Source organism: Triticum dicoccoides, chromosome 1B (assembly GCF_002162155.2).
Source record: "Triticum dicoccoides isolate Atlit2015 ecotype Zavitan chromosome 1B, WEW_v2.0, whole genome shotgun sequence".
In the NCBI taxonomy this organism is placed as follows: Eukaryota; Viridiplantae; Streptophyta; class Magnoliopsida; order Poales; family Poaceae; genus Triticum; species Triticum dicoccoides.
The window spans coordinates 479,900,892-479,919,088 of NC_041381.1; the positions used below are offsets into that span (position 1 = coordinate 479,900,892).

Genomic DNA, 18,197 nt, shown 5'->3' on the forward strand with positions numbered 1-18,197 from the left:
CTTGATGCACCACTTGGTGTAGTGTCATCATTTGAGGAGTTGAGAATGTCCACAAAAATTGGGATCAAAAGGTGAAAGTTGGCATTGTAAAGTTGTTCAAACTTGGATGTGGACAGAGAGGGTTTTGGGGCACTTTTGTGAACCAAAACTATTTGGATTGGTACTAAACTTTGCAAGATCATGAAATTAGGCATGTGTGACTTGCTAGAATTTTCTTGGAATTTTTAGAGAATATTTCCTTTGTAAATATTTCAAAAGCTTGAAATATTCAGGAAGGGTTTTTGAGGGATTTGACCAATATTTTGAACATGGCCATGTGTTGAAACTCTTATATATGGACAATATATGTCCACTTAGTTTCCCGAAATTTTCACAAATATTTTTAAAGCATTAAACTAATTTTAACCTATTAAAGACCATTTCTGGCCTAAAGAAAAAGCCTTTAAATAAAATAGCAAAATAATTAAAAAATATATTTTTGTGGTTTATGGAGTTCTATACCTAATAGGAGTCTAACATACTCTTTTAAAGATTTTTCATACCCCAAATCAAGTTCTTGTAGTGCAAACCTCAATTCAGGGGTTTTTGGAAAACTAAATTTGGAAAATACTTTTTGGCCATATTATTTTTGTGAGAAAATTCTATAATGTACTATACACATGGCATGGTCATTGGGGCAAAAGTTTGGATCAAGGAGAAGGAGTATGAGAGTTAGAGGATTTATTTGATTTTGAGAGCACTTGCAAAGAGCAGACAAAAATCCAATCAAGCAATGTCCAAAACACTCAAAAGTTTTTGTAAAACCACATTTTTGTCATGATTTATTAGCTTAAGTGTTGTGGCATGAAAATCAGGGTGTGACACTTGTACCGAATACAAATACAAATGAATGGAAAATGAGTTTGTTACTGTCCAGCCCTTTGCCAATGGTGCTCCGTGAGATCCTCCTGAAGCTGAAAGTGGGTGTTTGAATTTTCAATCTCCTTGTATGTTTGAAGAAAATCTCTAATGCGGTTAGGGTCTCTAGCTGGTTTGACACGGCTACCCACATTGTCGTCAAAGAATTCCAAGTTCATGCGTCTCTCATCTTCGAGAATCATGTTGTGAAGGATAACACAGCATGTCATGATGTTCTTCAAGGTCCGCTTGTCCCATAAATGAGCAGGACCACGAACAATGGCAAACCTAGATTGCAAAACCCCGAATGCTCTTTTAATGTCTTTTTGGGCTGCCTCTTGCATCTTTGCAAACTCACATTGTTTTTTAGTTTTGGGTTCTTTGATGCTCTTGACAAATGTGCACCAAGGAGGATATATACCATCTACAAGATAGTACCCTTTTGTGTATTCATGCCCATTGATAGTGTAGTTGCAAGCAGGAGCATCACCACTAGCAAGCCTAGCAAACAAATGAGACCGTTGCAACACATTGATATCATCGAGAGTGCCCGGCATACCAAAGAAGCAATGCCAAATCCATAAATCCTCGGATGCTACGGCCTCTAGCACAATTGTTGCATCAGAGACTTGCCATAATACATTCCCTGTCATGCCTTCGGGCAATTTTTTCATGTCGAATGCATACAATTAATGCTACCTAACATGCCAGGCCAACCTCTCCTCTCATTAGATGCCATCAATTTCTTTGTGTCATCCTCGTTCGGTACCCGAAGATATTTGGGACCAAAGACACGGATGATCATTTTGGCAAATCTACGCACTGACTTAATTGTAGTATCTTCACCAATGCGAAGATACTCATCGGCATAGTCAGCTGGAACGCCATATGTAATCACCCGCATAGCTGCCGAGATTTTTTGGTATGCATTAAATCCCTTCAAGCCCGCAGCATTTCTTCGTTGAGTAAAATACCGACAATTTGCCTCGCAAGCTTGAACAATTTTCACAAAGAGGGATCGGCGCATTCGGTACCTTCTCCGGAAGAGGTGCGGTGGATACGTTGGATTCTTCGTGAAATAGTCTTGCATCAACATCTCGTTCCCGAGATGGCGATTCCGAGGAATGCAAAGACGCCCGACGGTCGATCCATGCCGCCTCTTTCGGTTCTCGTCTTCGTGCTCCTTGACGGCAAGAGCCATCACCAATGTCTGCTGCCGAAAGTTGGAGAGCATCATCTCAACATGTGAGTCGTCCGAATCGGAGAGCAAAAACTTCTCGCACGGGCTCAATTCCATCCACATGAACAAGAAGCGCACGCCGCGTCAACCAACTTTGCGGACCACTCGACACGAAGCACAAAAAAACACTAACCGGCGGCGATGAAGGGCGGCTCGAGGGTGGTCGATCCCCGGCGGCGACAACGACGAGGGGCGGCTCTTCTCGCCGGATCCGGTGGGGTGGTGCAGCCTAGCGGTGGTGGAGGGTGAGGAACGCCCCGGCGGCGCAATTCCGCCCGCATATTTGGCCGGAATCGGCGGCAGTGGACAGGCGGAACCTGTGGCGGGCGACGCGGAAGGAGGTGGGGAAAGGGGCGCGAGTTGAAATGTTCCTCCCGCCAACTGTTTCACTACGATACCGGGCACCGTAGGGGCGAGGCGGAAACCCGCGAATACGCGGGTTGGGGCCAAGTTTTTGTCGCGCCCTTCAAAAAAATTTGCGGGCCAGTCGCGTTTGCGGGGTCTGTTCGGACGGGATTTCCATCGCCGACCTGCATTTAGACGGTTATTTTGCGGGTCGGGGCCTTTTTGGGGGTCTAGCGTTGCTCTTAAACTCTATGAAACTAACTGTAGCATTGCTACGTGAGTAATATAACTATATAAGTGCTTTTTCGGAAGGAAAAAAGTGAAGACACAAATCCGTTATTTTAATGAGAGAAACTTGAAGGCGGGCTCTTGCCTTGAGGCTATGCCTACCACTTTTCTTTGGAGACGACCCCTGTATGGCGTCGACTTCCAAGTCTCTAGAGGCAGGTTCAGAGGGCGAGAAAAGAGCACACTGTGGGTACTCTGAAAGCATCATCCCTTCGCGTCAACGGTGATTTGCTGCCGAGTCAAGCTCGAGGCGTCTTCCTCTCGACCGGCGGCCGCCACCGCTGCCGATCGATGACGAGCCTTTGGAGTCTGTGGGGAGAGTGGGAGATCCGGGTGCTACTCCTCGGCAGCCTCTCCCTGCAGGTGTTCCTCCTCTTCACCGGCGGCCTCCGCAAGCGCATCGTGGCGTCCTGGCTGCACTTCCTGCTCTGGCTCGCCTACCTGCTCGCCGATTCCATCGCCATCTACACGCTCGGCTCCCTATCTCGGAGCCAGAAGCTATGCCACCACACCGACGGGGAGGACGGCTTGCACCTCCTCCTTTTGTGGGCGCCCTTCCTCATCCTCCACCTCGGCGGCCAGGACACAATCACCGCCTTCGCCATCGAGGACAACGAGCTCTGGCTCCGCCACCTCCTCAGCCTCGTCACCCAGGTCGGCCTCGCGCTGTACGTCTACTGGAAGTCCTGCCCTTCCGCCGCGAGCCTCGTCGCTCCGGCCGTCGTCATGTTCGCCTCTGGCGTCCTCAAGTATGCCAAGCGCACCTGGGCGCTCAAATCGGCCAGCATGAGCAGCCTCCGCAGCTCCATGCTCACACGCCCAGACCCAGGACCCAACTACGCGCAGCTCATAGAGGAGTACCACTCCAGCAAGGATGCCGGCCTGCGCGCCGAGATCGTCATCGTCCCCGAGCGGCTGCCCGTAGACGACGTCCACGTCCCGGAGGAGCCGATGGAGTACGACGAGCTTGTCATCAAGGCGCACATGTTCTTCCACACCTTCCGCCGCCTTTTCGTCGACCTCATCCTCAGCTTCCAGGACCGCACCGACAGCCTCGCCTTCTTCCGCCGCCTGAAGCGCGACCAGGCCTACAAGGTCGTCGAGATCGAGCTCCAGCTCATGTATGAGTCGCTCCACTCCAAGTCGCCCGTCATACACTGCCCCTCGGGCCGCTACCTCCGCGTTTTCACCCTGGCCGCGCCCATCCTGTCGCTCCTCGTCTTCTCCAAGGCTGGCAAGGGACGCTACAAGGAGGCCGACGTTGCCGTCACTTACGTCCTCCTTGTTGGTGCCATTTTCTTGGAGATTTACGGCATCATCCTGATGGCCATCTCCTCCTGGAGCTACGCCGACCTGCGGAAGTTGCGCAAATGCCCCCCGGCGGCGAGCAGAGTGGTCTTCCAGGCCGTCAAGTATTTCATGCCGGAGGCGAGGCCACGGTGGTCGAACCAGATGGCCCAGTACAATCTCCTCAGCTACTGCCTCAAGGACAAGTCCACATGGTTGACGAGAGTGCTGGAGAGTCTCGAGTGGGATTACAACATCCGCGTCAAGACAGCGTGGGACAGCTTATGGTACACGAAGCACATCGGCGTGTCCCTGGTGCTCAAGCAGCTCATCTTCAAGCAGCTCAAAGACAAGGCGAACAGCACGATGGATCCAATGAGCTACCGGCGGTTCGGGGATCACCGCGGGCAGTGGATTCTGCAGCGCAAGGGGTGCTACCAGGAGCTCCGGTGGAGCGTCGATGAGGTCGAGTTCGACGAGAGCATCCTCCTCTGGCACATCGCGACCGACCTCTGCTTCTACGACGACGATAACCAAACGTCCTCAGATCTTGCCCCCGCCGGCGCCGGCGGGTCCGCGGACGAGGGCGACATAAACAGCGGGTCCAGGCTGCCGGCGGCGAGCAGGGAGATGGCAAATTACATGCTGTTCCTGCTGGTGATGCGGCCGTTCATGCTGACGGCGAGCATTGGGCAGATCCGGTTCGGCGACACCTGCGCGGAGGCCAAGAACTTCTTCGTGCGGCTGCGGGGAGGCGAGGCCCGGGCGGAGGAGCGGCAGGGCGCGAGCGCGCTGGCGGCAGTGAAGGCGGATATCGACCCGCGGAAGGTGAAGGGGGACCGGAGCAAGTCGGTGCTGTTCGACGCGTGCCGGCTGGCAGAGCAGCTGCGCGGGATGGAGGCTAGGAAGCGGTGGAGGCTGGTGGCCGGGGTGTGGGTGGAGATGATGTGCTACGCGGCGGGTAAGTGCAGGGGCAACTTCCACGCCAAGCAGCTCAGCCAGGGCGGGGAGCTGCTCACGGTGCTGTGGCTGCTTATGGCGCACTTCGGCATTGGTGACCAGTACAGGGTCGAGGCCGGACATGCCAGGGCCAAGCTCATCGTACACAACTAGCGCAAAGTTCGTTTTGCGCCTTAACCAGGGTCTAAGATGCGTTCAGTTGCTAGCTATTTGTTCACACTTTTCTGCTATGTCCTATATAACACTAAGCTCCCTAGTTTAGAGCTCACATTTAATTGAGATTTTCAATTAAAATTCGGTCATCCAATATTTCTCAAAGCTTTTTTATTCAATTCTTTTATACTACGCTTCCTTTGTAAGGCCACACAATCAATTGGTATTTACTCTCGTAATCCAATTAGTTGTAGCATTTGTCTTAGGATCAGCGACAAACTGAACAGTGAGAGCGATTCGTCCAAATTACTCTACCGACCAAATACTACTACCTACATCCTGGTTTATAAGTCCTCTTTGTATTTTGTGTCAATTTTTAACTAGAGATTTAACTAATAAAATATTAATGAATGTCACCAAAAATTATATCATTAATTCATATTTAAACATAGTTTCCAATTATATTTTTTTTTATGACACATTAATATTTTATTAGTTAAATTTAAGGTCAAATTTTGGCATGGAATACAAGGAGACTAATAAACCAGGACAGAGTGGCAGTGATTCGTCCAATTTTACCATGTGGAAAAACTTCTACGCAGTATAATACTTTAAAAGACCGTATCGACCAAACCAAAGTATACCTGCCAAATGGAAAAATTGCACATCATATACACTTCCACAAGAACAAAGTTTATGTATGCAAGTAATTCCAGATGGCAAGCCAATGGAACGGCGGAACCGTTCGGGTAGCAGGTCCTCGAGAGACTGCAATATCAAATAGGATTAACTTATAACAGCAGACAGATGACTCATAAATCATACTGTGTCGGTGTGTCCTCAATGGTATGTTCATGCATATTCATGTCATCATTAGCACAAGGTATGGAAACTGAAAATTCTGACCCTCCATACCAGGCATGTATGTTGAGTAGGTATCAACCCTATATCCTCCTACAAATAGGGCTCAAGAGTCTGACAAAATTCTCCTAAACTACACATTAGAGTGCGACTATGCCATCAGTTTACTAGTGACAAGATCGCTGCCTTGGCCAGCGGAGGGTGAAGAATCAAACAGTGATGGAAAAAAGAATGCAAGATCCTATGCCTGCTTCTTGTCTAGGTTTGCAACTGCCTGTTTCTGGCGCTTCTCCCATGCTGGCATCTTGCCTGGGAACGCCCATCGCAAGAAGCGCTCCCATCCATAGCAACCGCAAAACATAAGCATAGCCCAAAGCAGCAGTTTGCCCCTCATTCCTTCAGGCAAGGGCTCAAGCTTCATGTAGTCGTTCAGATCCCTGAACATATCCGATGTGATTACCGTGAAGAAAACAACAGCTGAATAGAGAGCATACTTGAATGGCTTGTTCTCTGATATACTCTGGTTAAAAGGGTGGCCCATGTAGTTCACTGCAAAGGTTGCGACCTGGATCATCATGTTCACCATGTATGAAACTGTGTTGACGAGGTTTGGATGGAACTCTGAATCAGGCTCAATGCATTCCTCTGGCATATACTTGGATGCTAAGTTGACAGCTGACATCAAGAAGAACAAGTGCATTGCAAACTGGCCGAGAATGGAAAGGAAAACGTATGCACAAAAGATGTTAGGATGAGGGCGCTCTGCAGACAGTGCTTGAAGTGGGCGAGCATGGGAGATGAAGAGGAAGAATGCCGCCGTGAAGACACCACTGATTGTAGCTTGAACATCACCCAGTTTCACACCATCCAAGTACATTACACTGAGAACGTATGCTGTCGCAAGGCAGTTGAGTCCAAGAATCTTGAACATTTGGAGTGTAGTGACTAGGGTGCTTCGCCCCTGGCGGATGATATCAAGCGTGGGGGCAACAGAGGCATGCTTTGCTGTGAAAGGTGAGGCCATGGATGCATCCCCAAGCTTTACAATAGGTGCTGAGCGGCCATCACTTTCATCATTCATTTCATCTAACATCTTCTGCAGCTTTTCGCGCTGTTTCTCAGCAGCAGTCAAGGGGCGGCTGCTGGGTGCTTTAGCGGAACTGCTAGCTGGTGGAACCAATTGTGATGATGACTCGTTAGCAGGTTTCGGTTTTTTCAGCTTCCCTGATTTGCTTTCAAGTTTGGATGACTGAGATTTCGAGCCAGCTTTCTGCACCGGTTCAGCATTTAACAGAGCTATGCCAACATGTGCCTGAAAATTAAGAATTTCACATCAATATATTGTCATAAGGTGTATAACATATACCTATCTTCCATTGGTAACACTCAAACAGAAACAATAACAAAACAGTAGATAGAACTGCCCAGGTCAAGAAATTTATCAAGTAACCTTTGAGTGTCCTACAGCGAAGGTCGCAGAACAACTATATTCAGAATAAGGTTGCAGAACAACTATATTTCAGAATATTGGCAAAATGGAACCAAATGCCAGGCAAATATAGGTCCAGCCTGCATAAAAACAATACATGGACATGCGTATGTGGCTCAAACTTGCTACATATGTTCAATATGTTATGCTTCTCATACCCCACTAATTAAAACAAGTGCAAGAAGTTCGGTTCAATTTTACAAGCTTATCAGACAATAAAAGTAGGTGGATGCTACGAATCAGCCGGATGATTTCTCTAAGAAATCATCCGCCTGGGTAGCCATCCGACCTAGCGCTGGGTGGCCGTTCGATCCAAGCAATACAGCCCCACCTCACGTCTTCCTCCTCTGCTCCCCTTTCATCAGACCAACGCAGCACCCGCCGTAGCAATACAGCCCCACCTCACTCTTCCTCCTCTGCTCCCCTTTCATCAGACCAACGCAGCACCCGCCGTGGCACCGGGGCCGTCTGCGCGCGCAACAACACATCTCCAAGAGCCGCCACCGACTGCTGCATCACTGGCAGCGCTCCATTGCAGCGCCGGGGGTGCTCCAGGAGCACCGGCCTGCTCCATTGCAGCCATGGCCGTGGCAACACCAAGCACAAAAAAGCATTGACGCTGCATTGACGACGTCTCCGACGAAGCTTCATTGCAGCCATGGCAGGGCTCCATTGCAAGCCAAGCGAAGCTCCATTGCAGTCCCAGCTGTGCTCCATTTCAACCGCGGCGGAACTCCATTATAGACGCGGCGGAGCTCCAATCACCCCGGACGCGCTCCATTGCAAGCCGACGGTGCTCCAATGCAACTCCGTTACAGCACCCGCCATTGCCGGCGATGCTTCACTGCAACGCTGACGTTGGCACGGAGGTGGTCCATCGATGCTCCATCGCAGCACCCGACGCCACCGACGATGTTTCGCTGCAGCCCGCACCGGCACGGCGGACTCCACCGCAGCACCCCGCCGGCGGAGTTGCACTGCAGCGCCCCACCGCTTGTTGGTACTCCATCTCAGCGCGACGGCGACGCGGTTGCCGCGACAAAGCACACGACGGTGACGGACGGATGCTGCTACACAGCACGATGACGACGGGGGTTGCTGCAATGCGGCATGATGTGGCCGCGATGGTGGATGCTCCGTCGTCTGCGGCACCGGCGGCCGCCGTTGCAGTCCCCCCGGGTGGGAGCTTCACCATGCAGAACGCAGTGATGTGGATTTGGCCAGCGCCGCCTCTTCCTTTCAGTAGCAGGTGGAGGGGAAAAGCGAAGGAACAAGATGAGTTGAGTGGCGAGTGGACGAGAAGCGCCAGGAAGGGATAAGCTGTGGGAGGAAGAGCGTGGGCTGATGGGGCACGTGGCACGCGTAGCAGACGGCTTACAAGGACAGAAAATCATCCGGTTTATGTTAAACGTTTTCCATAAAAGTATTACCAAGACGCTAACTTACAACTAATACTTTCTTCTCCAACCATTGCACAGTGGACTCCTTGTATAACGTCTTCCAACCATCTTTGTGGAATGATGTGCCCATAAGCTGCTCCATAGGAGCTTACTACCCTACGTCTGAGTTCTCTCCACTGCGGGACGGCAGGCAAACTGGTGAAGTGAATGGCTATAGCCATAAAAATAGGTGGCTGGATTGCATCTTTGCATAAATGCACGAACACCAGAGATGACCACAGCAAAAACAGAGCATGAGCTAAGGCCTACTCATTCTCAGAAGTGCAGGCAAAAGATCTAATGCAGAGTTATTGTGTTTTTCTCTTCTATATCTGCGGCCTTCTTCTCTGGTTTCATTCTTGTATGCAGTTGGGTGATGGGGCGATTGAAATCGATTTCCAGATCTCCAATCTGTACCTTCTTGGTCATAATTTTTATTTTTGTTAACTTCGGCTAACCGAGACAACCAAAACAAACAATTTGGCTTCCATATTGTAGAGGCAAAACAGATTTTTAGCAAATAATCTGAATTAACCAAATGGGTAACTGTTTCTGTGGAATGAGCATATGTAAATAGAAGACAAAGTTGTAGTGAGAAATATCAGACCGAAGTTGCCAAACAAGTTCAAGATCAAGTCAATCATTAGCATGAGTTTCATTCGGCTTCCTTTCTAAGAATCATAGAGAATATATACATAAAGGGCAATGTCGTAAGAAGAATATCACATCGAACCCGCCATACATGTTTGAGATCAAGTCAATCCCTGGCATGAGTGCATGACTAACAACTGTTTGTGTCATTGTGTGCGTAATGAGCACAATCATAACATTGAATAATTATGAGAAAAAAGAGCGGATTAAACCATGATATGAGCCAGGTACAGACCTGTTTCAGTGCGCCAACATCATTGGTTCCATCTCCACACATCAGTGTCATCCTCCCAACAGTCTTAAATGTTGTCAGTACAAGTTCTTTCTGTTCTGGAGCAACGCGCGCAAAAACCTGAAACAACGACACTTATAATGTAAATCAGGGCCTTCATAGTTTGAGAAGGTCTACAATATGTTCTCACTTACCTTCACATGAGGAATGACTTGGACAACAGCATCGGTCCTTTGTAGCATTTCAAAGCAGTCCCCACTAATGCAAAGATCATGTGATTCTGATAATTCTTTAACCTCCTCAGCTCTACAAAAACAATAATGCAAGATATTAGAAATGTCACCAAACAAGATATGTTTACATAGTTCTCGCGATAGCATAGATGAAGGGATTGTTCGGAGTCCCTCCGCTCCAGACTCAGCTCGCGGAGCTGCAGGCTAAAATAGTGGAGCTGGAAAATAGGTGCTCCGCAGATCCTGTAATTCCGCTGAGCTGGTGGGTAGCCGAACAGGCCCGAAGTCATAGTTACATAGTCCCCATTTACATGTGCAGTGGGGGGAGGAGAAGTTTGGAATGCACATGCTAATAGGGAAATCCAGCAGATCTTCCTTTTCCATTTTTCTAGCAAATAAAAAAAATGTCTCCTAACACCAATGTGTAAACATCTTTCTTTTCCCAATAGATGAAGGGAGTGTTCGGAGTCCCTCCGCTCCAGACTCAGCTCGCGGAGCTGCAGGCTAAAATAGTGGAGCTGGAAAATAGGTTCTCCGCAGATCCTGTAATTCCGCTGAGCTGGTGGGTAGCCGAACAGGCCCGAAGTCATAGTTACATAGTCCCCATTTACATGTGCAGTGGGGGGAGGAGAAGTTTGGAATGCACATGCTAATAGGGAAATCCAGCAGATCTTCCTTTTCCATTTTTCTAGCAAATAAAAAAAAATGTCTCCTAACACCAATGTGTAAACATCTTTCTTTTCCCATGGAAAAAAAATAGACATGATAGCCCTGAACAGCAAGAATCTTTGCCAGGGTACTAATTTAAAATTACAGAAAAGCTTAGTACAAACACTAAGCGCTCATCATAGCACAACCCAATGCATATAAATTGTTACCTGTATGGAACTCTATCAGTTTCATCAGGGGAAACCCACTCGAATCCACTAGTCTTCATCCGTGTTAAAATTAGAACCGGCTTCGAACAGATATTCACTTGGCTAGCAACATGACAAGCAGTCAAAGCTTGGTCCCCGGTGATCATAACCTAATACATCATGGAGGTGATGAGCACTTTAATCAAACAAAACAGAAAAGTTTCATTGTAATTATTCACAGGTTATTGCTACTGATAAATCAATAGGTACCGAAGCTTTGGTCATATTACTGGTGTAAAAACACTTCGCCCAGGAAGTGTTTAAGTAAGCATACAGAATGACAAGTAAGTTTCAAGAATGGGAGGATATACCAAGTCATGGGAAGATTGTTCCAGTTCGAGCAAGACAGCAGCAGAATCACTCCTTATAGGACAGTTGAAGACCTGGTTGCAAAAAAGACCCAAGAAAACCATTTAAAAATCTTCAAATAAGTCATTGGAGCATAATTTCACTATTTCAGGGTTAGTTACCGCAAAACCAGCAAAAATTAAGTCACTCTCCACTAGATCCCTTTCCAGACTTCTAGCTTCACTAACCTGTTATTCAAATACCACGAGGTCAAACGACTCGTACCAGATAAACTTCTAGTAAAATTCAAACAAAATGATATCAACTAAGAATAAAATGCAACTACTTGAGAATGCTCAGGTCTAATATTACTTACACTGAAGGAAAACAACTTGCAACTATGTTCTTACACAACAAATAAAGAAAGGTTGAAAAGAAAGTGTTGCTCCTTGATCTTTAATTAAAATGCTATGTTATCTAATGGCTTGGGAAATTTAGACTAACAATAGTACTAATAACAAAATAAAGGAACCATTATACTTCAATGAGAACTTACAGGCATCTCCGGAAGCAGTTTGTATGCAAGAGACAAGACCCGGGAGCCCTGACGCGTGTATTTTTTGTATGTTTCCACATATGCAGCAGGTAGATCAACTAACCTCTCCTGAATGGTCTCCGGTGCACCCTGGAAACCACAAAAAAAATAAAAAGGTGATATTCCTAACAGTTAACTGGAAAAGGTCAACAAAACAAAAGATGGAAAGAGTTAAAGTTATGAGGATCACGACCAGAAAAACAGCTTAGACAGGCCTGCTCTGATGGGCCACAGATTCTGAACAAGGCCTGAAGAAGCAGTTTCTGAACAATCCCAAGTGTTTAAGAACCGGATCGATAATTTCATTTAGACTATGGTAACCTTACCTTTATGAAAGCATAAAATTTCTCCTGGATACGGACAATAACAGACATTCTCTTCAAATGAGAAGCAAAGTGATATCTGTGTACAATCTGTACAGGTTGGCCACCAGGCCTGCAACGAAGACTAGTCAGCTAAAATCTTTTAATATCCAAGTAAAATATATAATAACTCCTCATGATATTACTGGACTGAGTTCAGAAAAGGGAAATGATAGTAATTGTTGGCAGCATGTTATTATAAGTCTATAATCAGAGGTAAGATAGTTAAGAACTCAAGATGGGGTGTACCACACCTTTACCACATATACAACAAGAAATTTCTCGCTGGTGTTGACCAAGGTATCAAAAAAGTATTAATCAATCAAAGATCCAACTGATTCAATGTTTGCATTGCAAAATACAATCATGATTCATGAGTAAAAATTGTCCCATGAAGTAGTAATACTCCCCTGTTCTACTATAACTGTCCACAGCTCACCATGCAGCGCCAGACAATGAAGCACCAAGTCTGAGAGAGAGTTAATGCGAAATGGCCAATGCATTGCCCCTACCGATATTCAGACTAAAAACCTACTAACCTTTTTTAAAATCATTTAAGCAAGGGTGAGTGGAACCACAGCAATCACTAAACTTGATTTCTTCAGCAGGGAGATAATTTGAAACAGATTCTCCTGAGGCGGGGGACAATTACAGTGAAATGAAAGGAGTAGGACTCGAGACTACTTGAATTACAAACAGGGAAACTTCAATAATTTCAATTTGTTTGATGGGATAAAAGAACACCTATCATCTTCATAAAAAAAATCGAAGCCCTAATAGGCGCCCTTGATACCATGTTATGGGGGCAGCAAACTTGATCTATTGCCAAGGCTCTAGGGCCATATATACACAAGTAGAGGACATAAACTAGGAATCAATAAATACAAAAAAGGTGCTACAAGAAACCTAGTACAATACATATATCTCTCTAACAACTTAATCAAGTGTGCAACTGCTGACATAATTATATAGGCACAACAAGAGATGATAGCTTACCTCCTAGACATGGCTTTCTCATCAGAGGTGTAGATCCAGTCTATGCCTTTTATTGCAGCTTTTTCAAGGGGGTCACCAACCTTTAACAAAATGGAATATACCATTTAGAAAGGCATGCAAACTTCTTTGATTATGCTTCATGTAGACAGTTATTGGTGCTTATCACACAACACATACCAGTTTGTTGTCCACAAATACCAATGCATGGCAGCTGGAAAGCACTTCTTGAATGCGGAGAGGCAACTTATTTGCGTCAGATATTAATTCTGCGTCGCTTTCCAAAGTGACAACTCCTTGGAACTCCTGAAATATGGGGTTCATTTGTTAACAAACCTCCAACCAAATGTTTTTTTTTTATTGACAAGAACATCATAGTTCACCATATCATCCGATGTCAATGTTCCAGTCTTATCGAAGCAGCATATGTCAACCTGGTAGGAGAGAACTTGTAAGAGCTTGTACAGAAAGAAGAAAGAGGAGCATAACATGGTTCTCTTACTAACCTTCCCAGCAAATGGTATTCTGAATGGTTCTGTGCAGAAAATGCCACGCCTTACTAAAGCAATTAAAGATGTATTAACTGCTATGGACAGCTCCATTGGCAGTTCAGGAGGAATCACAGAAGTAAGAATCAGTGAACAACTTAAAAAAAGTTTATATCTGCTTCTTGTGGGATCCTCCAGTCCCTATATATGAATACACAGACACTTCAACGATAAAAGAAAGTACATGATTTAAAAAGATAGTATGCAACTGAAAGATCAATTAATTTATCGATGGTGTTGCTATCTGATATTACCTTCATAAGCACATAGCCTGATGCAATTATCGCAAAGAATAGCAAAAATAGTATAAACAACCCACTTTCCTTGCTATTTGCAGTAACCTGTCACACAGATCAGATGTTAGCTTTAAATTTGCATACTCAGAAGTCAGAATTACTTTTCATTCAGGAAAGGAAGTTACCCTCTCAGTTGAGAATAAGATGGTTCTCATCAATTTTCCCTGGCTAGTCTCAAATCCAGTTCTCAATACAAAAGCTACACAACCACCATCAGGCGCCCGAAGATTTACAGACTGTATAGAAGAAAAGGAGTCAACAATACTATAAAGCTATTAAGGGTAGCTCTCGTTAGCATAACAGATATATGATACATCTACCTTATCTGGCGTGTGTTGCAGTATCTTCGTGCCACCAAATAGGATATGATTCTTATCTCTCTTTATCGATAACATTTCGTCAGGGCCACGGCCAGCAACTGAGACCTATATAGAAGAAGATGATCATTCAGAGCTAGAGCAAGATGAACAAAATACTAGGGGTAGTAAATAAACATGTCTCAGAAAAGGAAAAACGGCACTTAGATGTCATAGTTGGATTAACACAATATACTTATCTGTCTTTGAAGCATACTTTTCTGACCAGAATCGTTTGGCCAGGTAAATTTCGGTAGAAAAATGGAAAATAAGAAGTTTTGTTCTGCTTCACCACATATTGGCTCTTTCTTTCTTTTTTGAGAATAATACCAGCTCATTCAGTTAGAGGTGATATTTGAACCCCATCATTTATGTTACAGCCACATTGTCTCCTCAAATGGTGGGCTGGAAACCCTTCTTAGATATTACCTCTATCATTGCTACCTTGTACCTTGCTCACACGCATGATTGCATAAGGTATTTGTTAAGTAATCCAATTTCCATATATTAATATTACATGCAAACTGTTATTTTATATCTAATATATGCATGTTTGGTGTACACTTAGAAACGTAAGTATATGTATAATTCAAAGGAGTGTGCATGCAGCTTTGTAAAAAGGAACATCTGTTGAAGGTCTGAATGGCACATCAGAACAGGAATGTTTCACTCCAAATTAGGAATGGAAACAACTTGCAGAATGGAATTAGCGAGTATGATTCCATCTTATAAAAACAAGTATGATTGGAAGTCCTAATTACCCCAAACAAATGGAAGCCATATAATTAGCACAATCAGAAGAGGGAGGGTTAGATGAAAACCTTCCACTGTGGAGTAGACTCTCCTGTAAGAATAGCTTCATTTACTATGGCAGATCCAGCCAGTAATAGCATATCTGCTGGTACAGATCTATCTTCACCACTAGGCGAGCGGCCTATTGACACAATATCTCCAGGTAGTAGTTCTGTGCCTGAGATTTTAACCCATCTGAACAAATAAATGCATGATTAGGATGTGATATATACTTGAACAGTGTAAGCACTAATTCAAATGAATGAGGCATACTTTCCACAGCGGTAAGTCAACACAATCTGATTATCAACTTTCACACGCCTAAGCTCAGTCAACGTCTTCAATCTATTCTTTGCCATAGTAGACTCAAATAGGAAGAGCATGAAAAGTGTAAACAAACTGTAGTACCAATACTCATCCAGACACCAAAGGCCAACACAAAAAACCTGTCGAGTAAGAGCTCACTGTTAGAAAAAGAAAAGACATATAAGCAAAATGCAGGTCAGGTGAGAAATAGACTAACCTGGAAAACAAAAAAGGGCTCCATGCATTGCTCCTTCATTAATTTCTGAAATGTGGGCTGTGGATACTCAAATCTAGAGGAAACAATTTACAGGCATTAGCCACTATAGCTAAACAGGTGTATGACAAAAGCTTAAGCATGCAAAGCTAGATATTCGATTCAATACACTGTAGCAAACTACTGATATACAGAAAATTCTCCTTGATCGCATTAAAGTGCATCAAGCATCAACATCCATTGCCAATATTTGAACTTTCCTAGACAGATAGTTTATGTTTACTTTACAGTAGGTTCTCCTAGAAAATGCCACTACAGGCACATGTTTTGCACCCATTCAATATTCATAATTCGTTCCAGAATAGCAACATATTTCTTATTTAAGTCATTTTACGATATTTTGCATGTGTGAGAATTGAATCCTATATAATAACTAAGTAGGTGATTCCCACTAACTTCTCTCAACATGCAAACATGACACCTTAACATGAAACCATTCATGGGAAAGATTCAACTCAACATGCAACCATGCATGGGAAAAGGTCCAAAGTCAACATACAACCATGCATGCAAAAAGTATCAAGTCATTTCCATTTTATTATACTATATACTTATATTCAATAAATATTTTACAACTATACAATAATCAAATACAGTAAATCACATGTATTTTTGGTTTCTCATATTATTAACCCAAATATTCATGCCCATACAATAAAATCTCATCAAAATATATTACAACCAATTCCAGCAGCAACGCAGGGCGTCATATAGTTGCGCATTTGCGGTGAACATATTAATGTATGCTCCAAATTCCTTCAGCTACTATTTATAGTTTTGGCTCTATTTCGCTAATGGTTTATGCATTGTAATATTCACGAGGCTGCTATGAGTGCATGTCAGCATGTGTGATAAGAAGGCACATAGCATATCAACAAGATTTCTCCATTTTCCTGCCAATATCATCTCTTTGTCATATCATGTACTGTACATTTTACATGAGTCGATTTGGGAGTTCCCTATCGAATTGCACATTTTCAGGGCACTATTCCACTACAATGTAGCAACTCTAGAAATAAAGAACAAAAGAAAACCAAGCGGAAGCTACAGTTCATGATCATGCCATCTATATCAACAACTATGATAAGTGATCAATTTACAGTCCTCTACCTCAACTACTGAAAGACTGTACAAACAGGGAGCAAAACAGCAGCTTACATGTTTCTCCCCCACTTGTCCATAGCAGTGTTAATCTTGGCCTCTGTTCCATACCCGGTGCCCTTGATATAGTGCCCAAATAAGTCCTTTGTCGGGTAACGGAGCTTGAAAAAGTTATCCTTCTCTGCCGAATAAAAGAATCTCTGCTTCCGGAAATCAAAGTAGATCTCCTCTGTCTCACCTGACGTCGACGACGAGGCAACCTGAACAGCCACCCAAACCATAATCAGTGACCAAACATCAAAAACACTACCAGTTCACAGCAAAACCAGAACTAACTCACAGTTTTCTGTATATGCAGAGGCACAATCTCTTTCGACCCGAGGAACTTCGCCGGGATTACTTTGCACGCGTTCGCCGCATGGATATCCTTAACCTGCAACGTAAGCAAGTGTAAGATGTTTAACCCTATATAGACTGCGCACCCAAGAGATGTGGATAATGTTGATTATGTGGGGGGCGAGAGGTGGTGTCTCGCCTTGGAGTGCCCGACGAACGCCCGGAAGTCGACGGACCAAGCGGTGAAGAGGAACGCAAGGATGTGGGAGGCGGAGAGCACGCCGAGGATGACCAGGGCGTCGGTGAAGTCCAGCGCCGGGACGGCGAGCAGCAGCCAGAGCGCGTAGAGCGCGAGGAAGGGCCAGAAGTCGAGGCGCGCCGTCCAGTGGCGCCGCCGCAGCAGGTCCACGCCCTCCACCGACTTGCCGTTCACCTCGAACCGCGCCATGTCGGCGCCACGACCGCCCGGATCGGAGGGGAGACCTGCGGGGTCGCCGGGGGGTTGCTCAGATCGGGTCTCGATGCGAGTCGGAGAAGGGGGCGGCGGGCGGGAGTTTGGAGGGGTTTACCAGCTCGGTTTCGATGGGATCGGATCGGCGGCGGGGGGCGTCGGTGGCCGTACGGGCGGCCGACGCGCGAGGGTTTTTCCGCCGCCGCTGCTGCTGCGGTGGTGTGCTCTGTTGTCTCGTCCTCTACCCCTCGGAGGGCCGTTTGCTAGCAGTTTTACGGTGCGGAATCTCACGGGGTCACGGCGATCTGAATTCTCACGAGTGACTTTTTCTTTCTCCCACGTTTCCATGCTACTTACTCCATAAAGAGAGGCAATCAGGCAAAGCTAAAGCTAAAGAGGTCTGATTTTGTGTCTACTTAGCAAAAGACAAAGTTTATACAGGAAAATCAAAATCATATAAGTACTTCCTCCGTCCATTTTGATGACAAGTATTTTATCCATTTTGAT

General features: G+C 45.4%; 2 protein-coding genes across 2 annotated transcripts; one reads left to right on the forward strand and one right to left on the reverse strand.

The window, feature by feature from the left end:
* Window positions 1–2,005: 2,005 nt before the first annotated feature.
* Window positions 2,006–5,319, forward strand: LOC119350496. The gene is made up of 2 exons (XM_037618304.1): window positions 2,006–2,119; window positions 2,924–5,319. Exons 1-2 carry the CDS (start codon window positions 2,006–2,008, stop codon window positions 5,168–5,170), a joined length of 2,361 nt encoding a protein of 786 aa, XP_037474201.1. The 3' UTR covers window positions 5,171–5,319.
* Window positions 5,320–5,936: 617 nt separating this feature from the next.
* On the reverse strand, window positions 5,937–17,964 carry LOC119342807 (probable manganese-transporting ATPase PDR2). The gene is made up of 22 exons (XM_037614168.1): window positions 17,809–17,964; window positions 17,439–17,722; window positions 17,244–17,336; window positions 16,961–17,163; window positions 15,746–15,818; window positions 15,496–15,668; window positions 15,252–15,417; window positions 14,395–14,499; window positions 14,200–14,310; window positions 14,033–14,119; window positions 13,737–13,919; window positions 13,614–13,664; window positions 13,411–13,536; window positions 13,234–13,313; window positions 12,202–12,310; window positions 11,837–11,965; window positions 11,463–11,528; window positions 11,304–11,375; window positions 10,954–11,102; window positions 10,037–10,148; window positions 9,846–9,962; window positions 5,937–7,343 (listed from the first exon to the last, which is right to left on the reverse strand). The coding sequence occupies exons 2-22, from the start codon at window positions 17,685–17,687 to the stop codon at window positions 6,273–6,275; spliced, it is 3,525 nt and encodes a 1,174-aa protein (XP_037470065.1). The 5' UTR covers window positions 17,688–17,722; window positions 17,809–17,964; the 3' UTR covers window positions 5,937–6,272.
* Window positions 17,965–18,197: the final 233 nt, after the last annotated feature.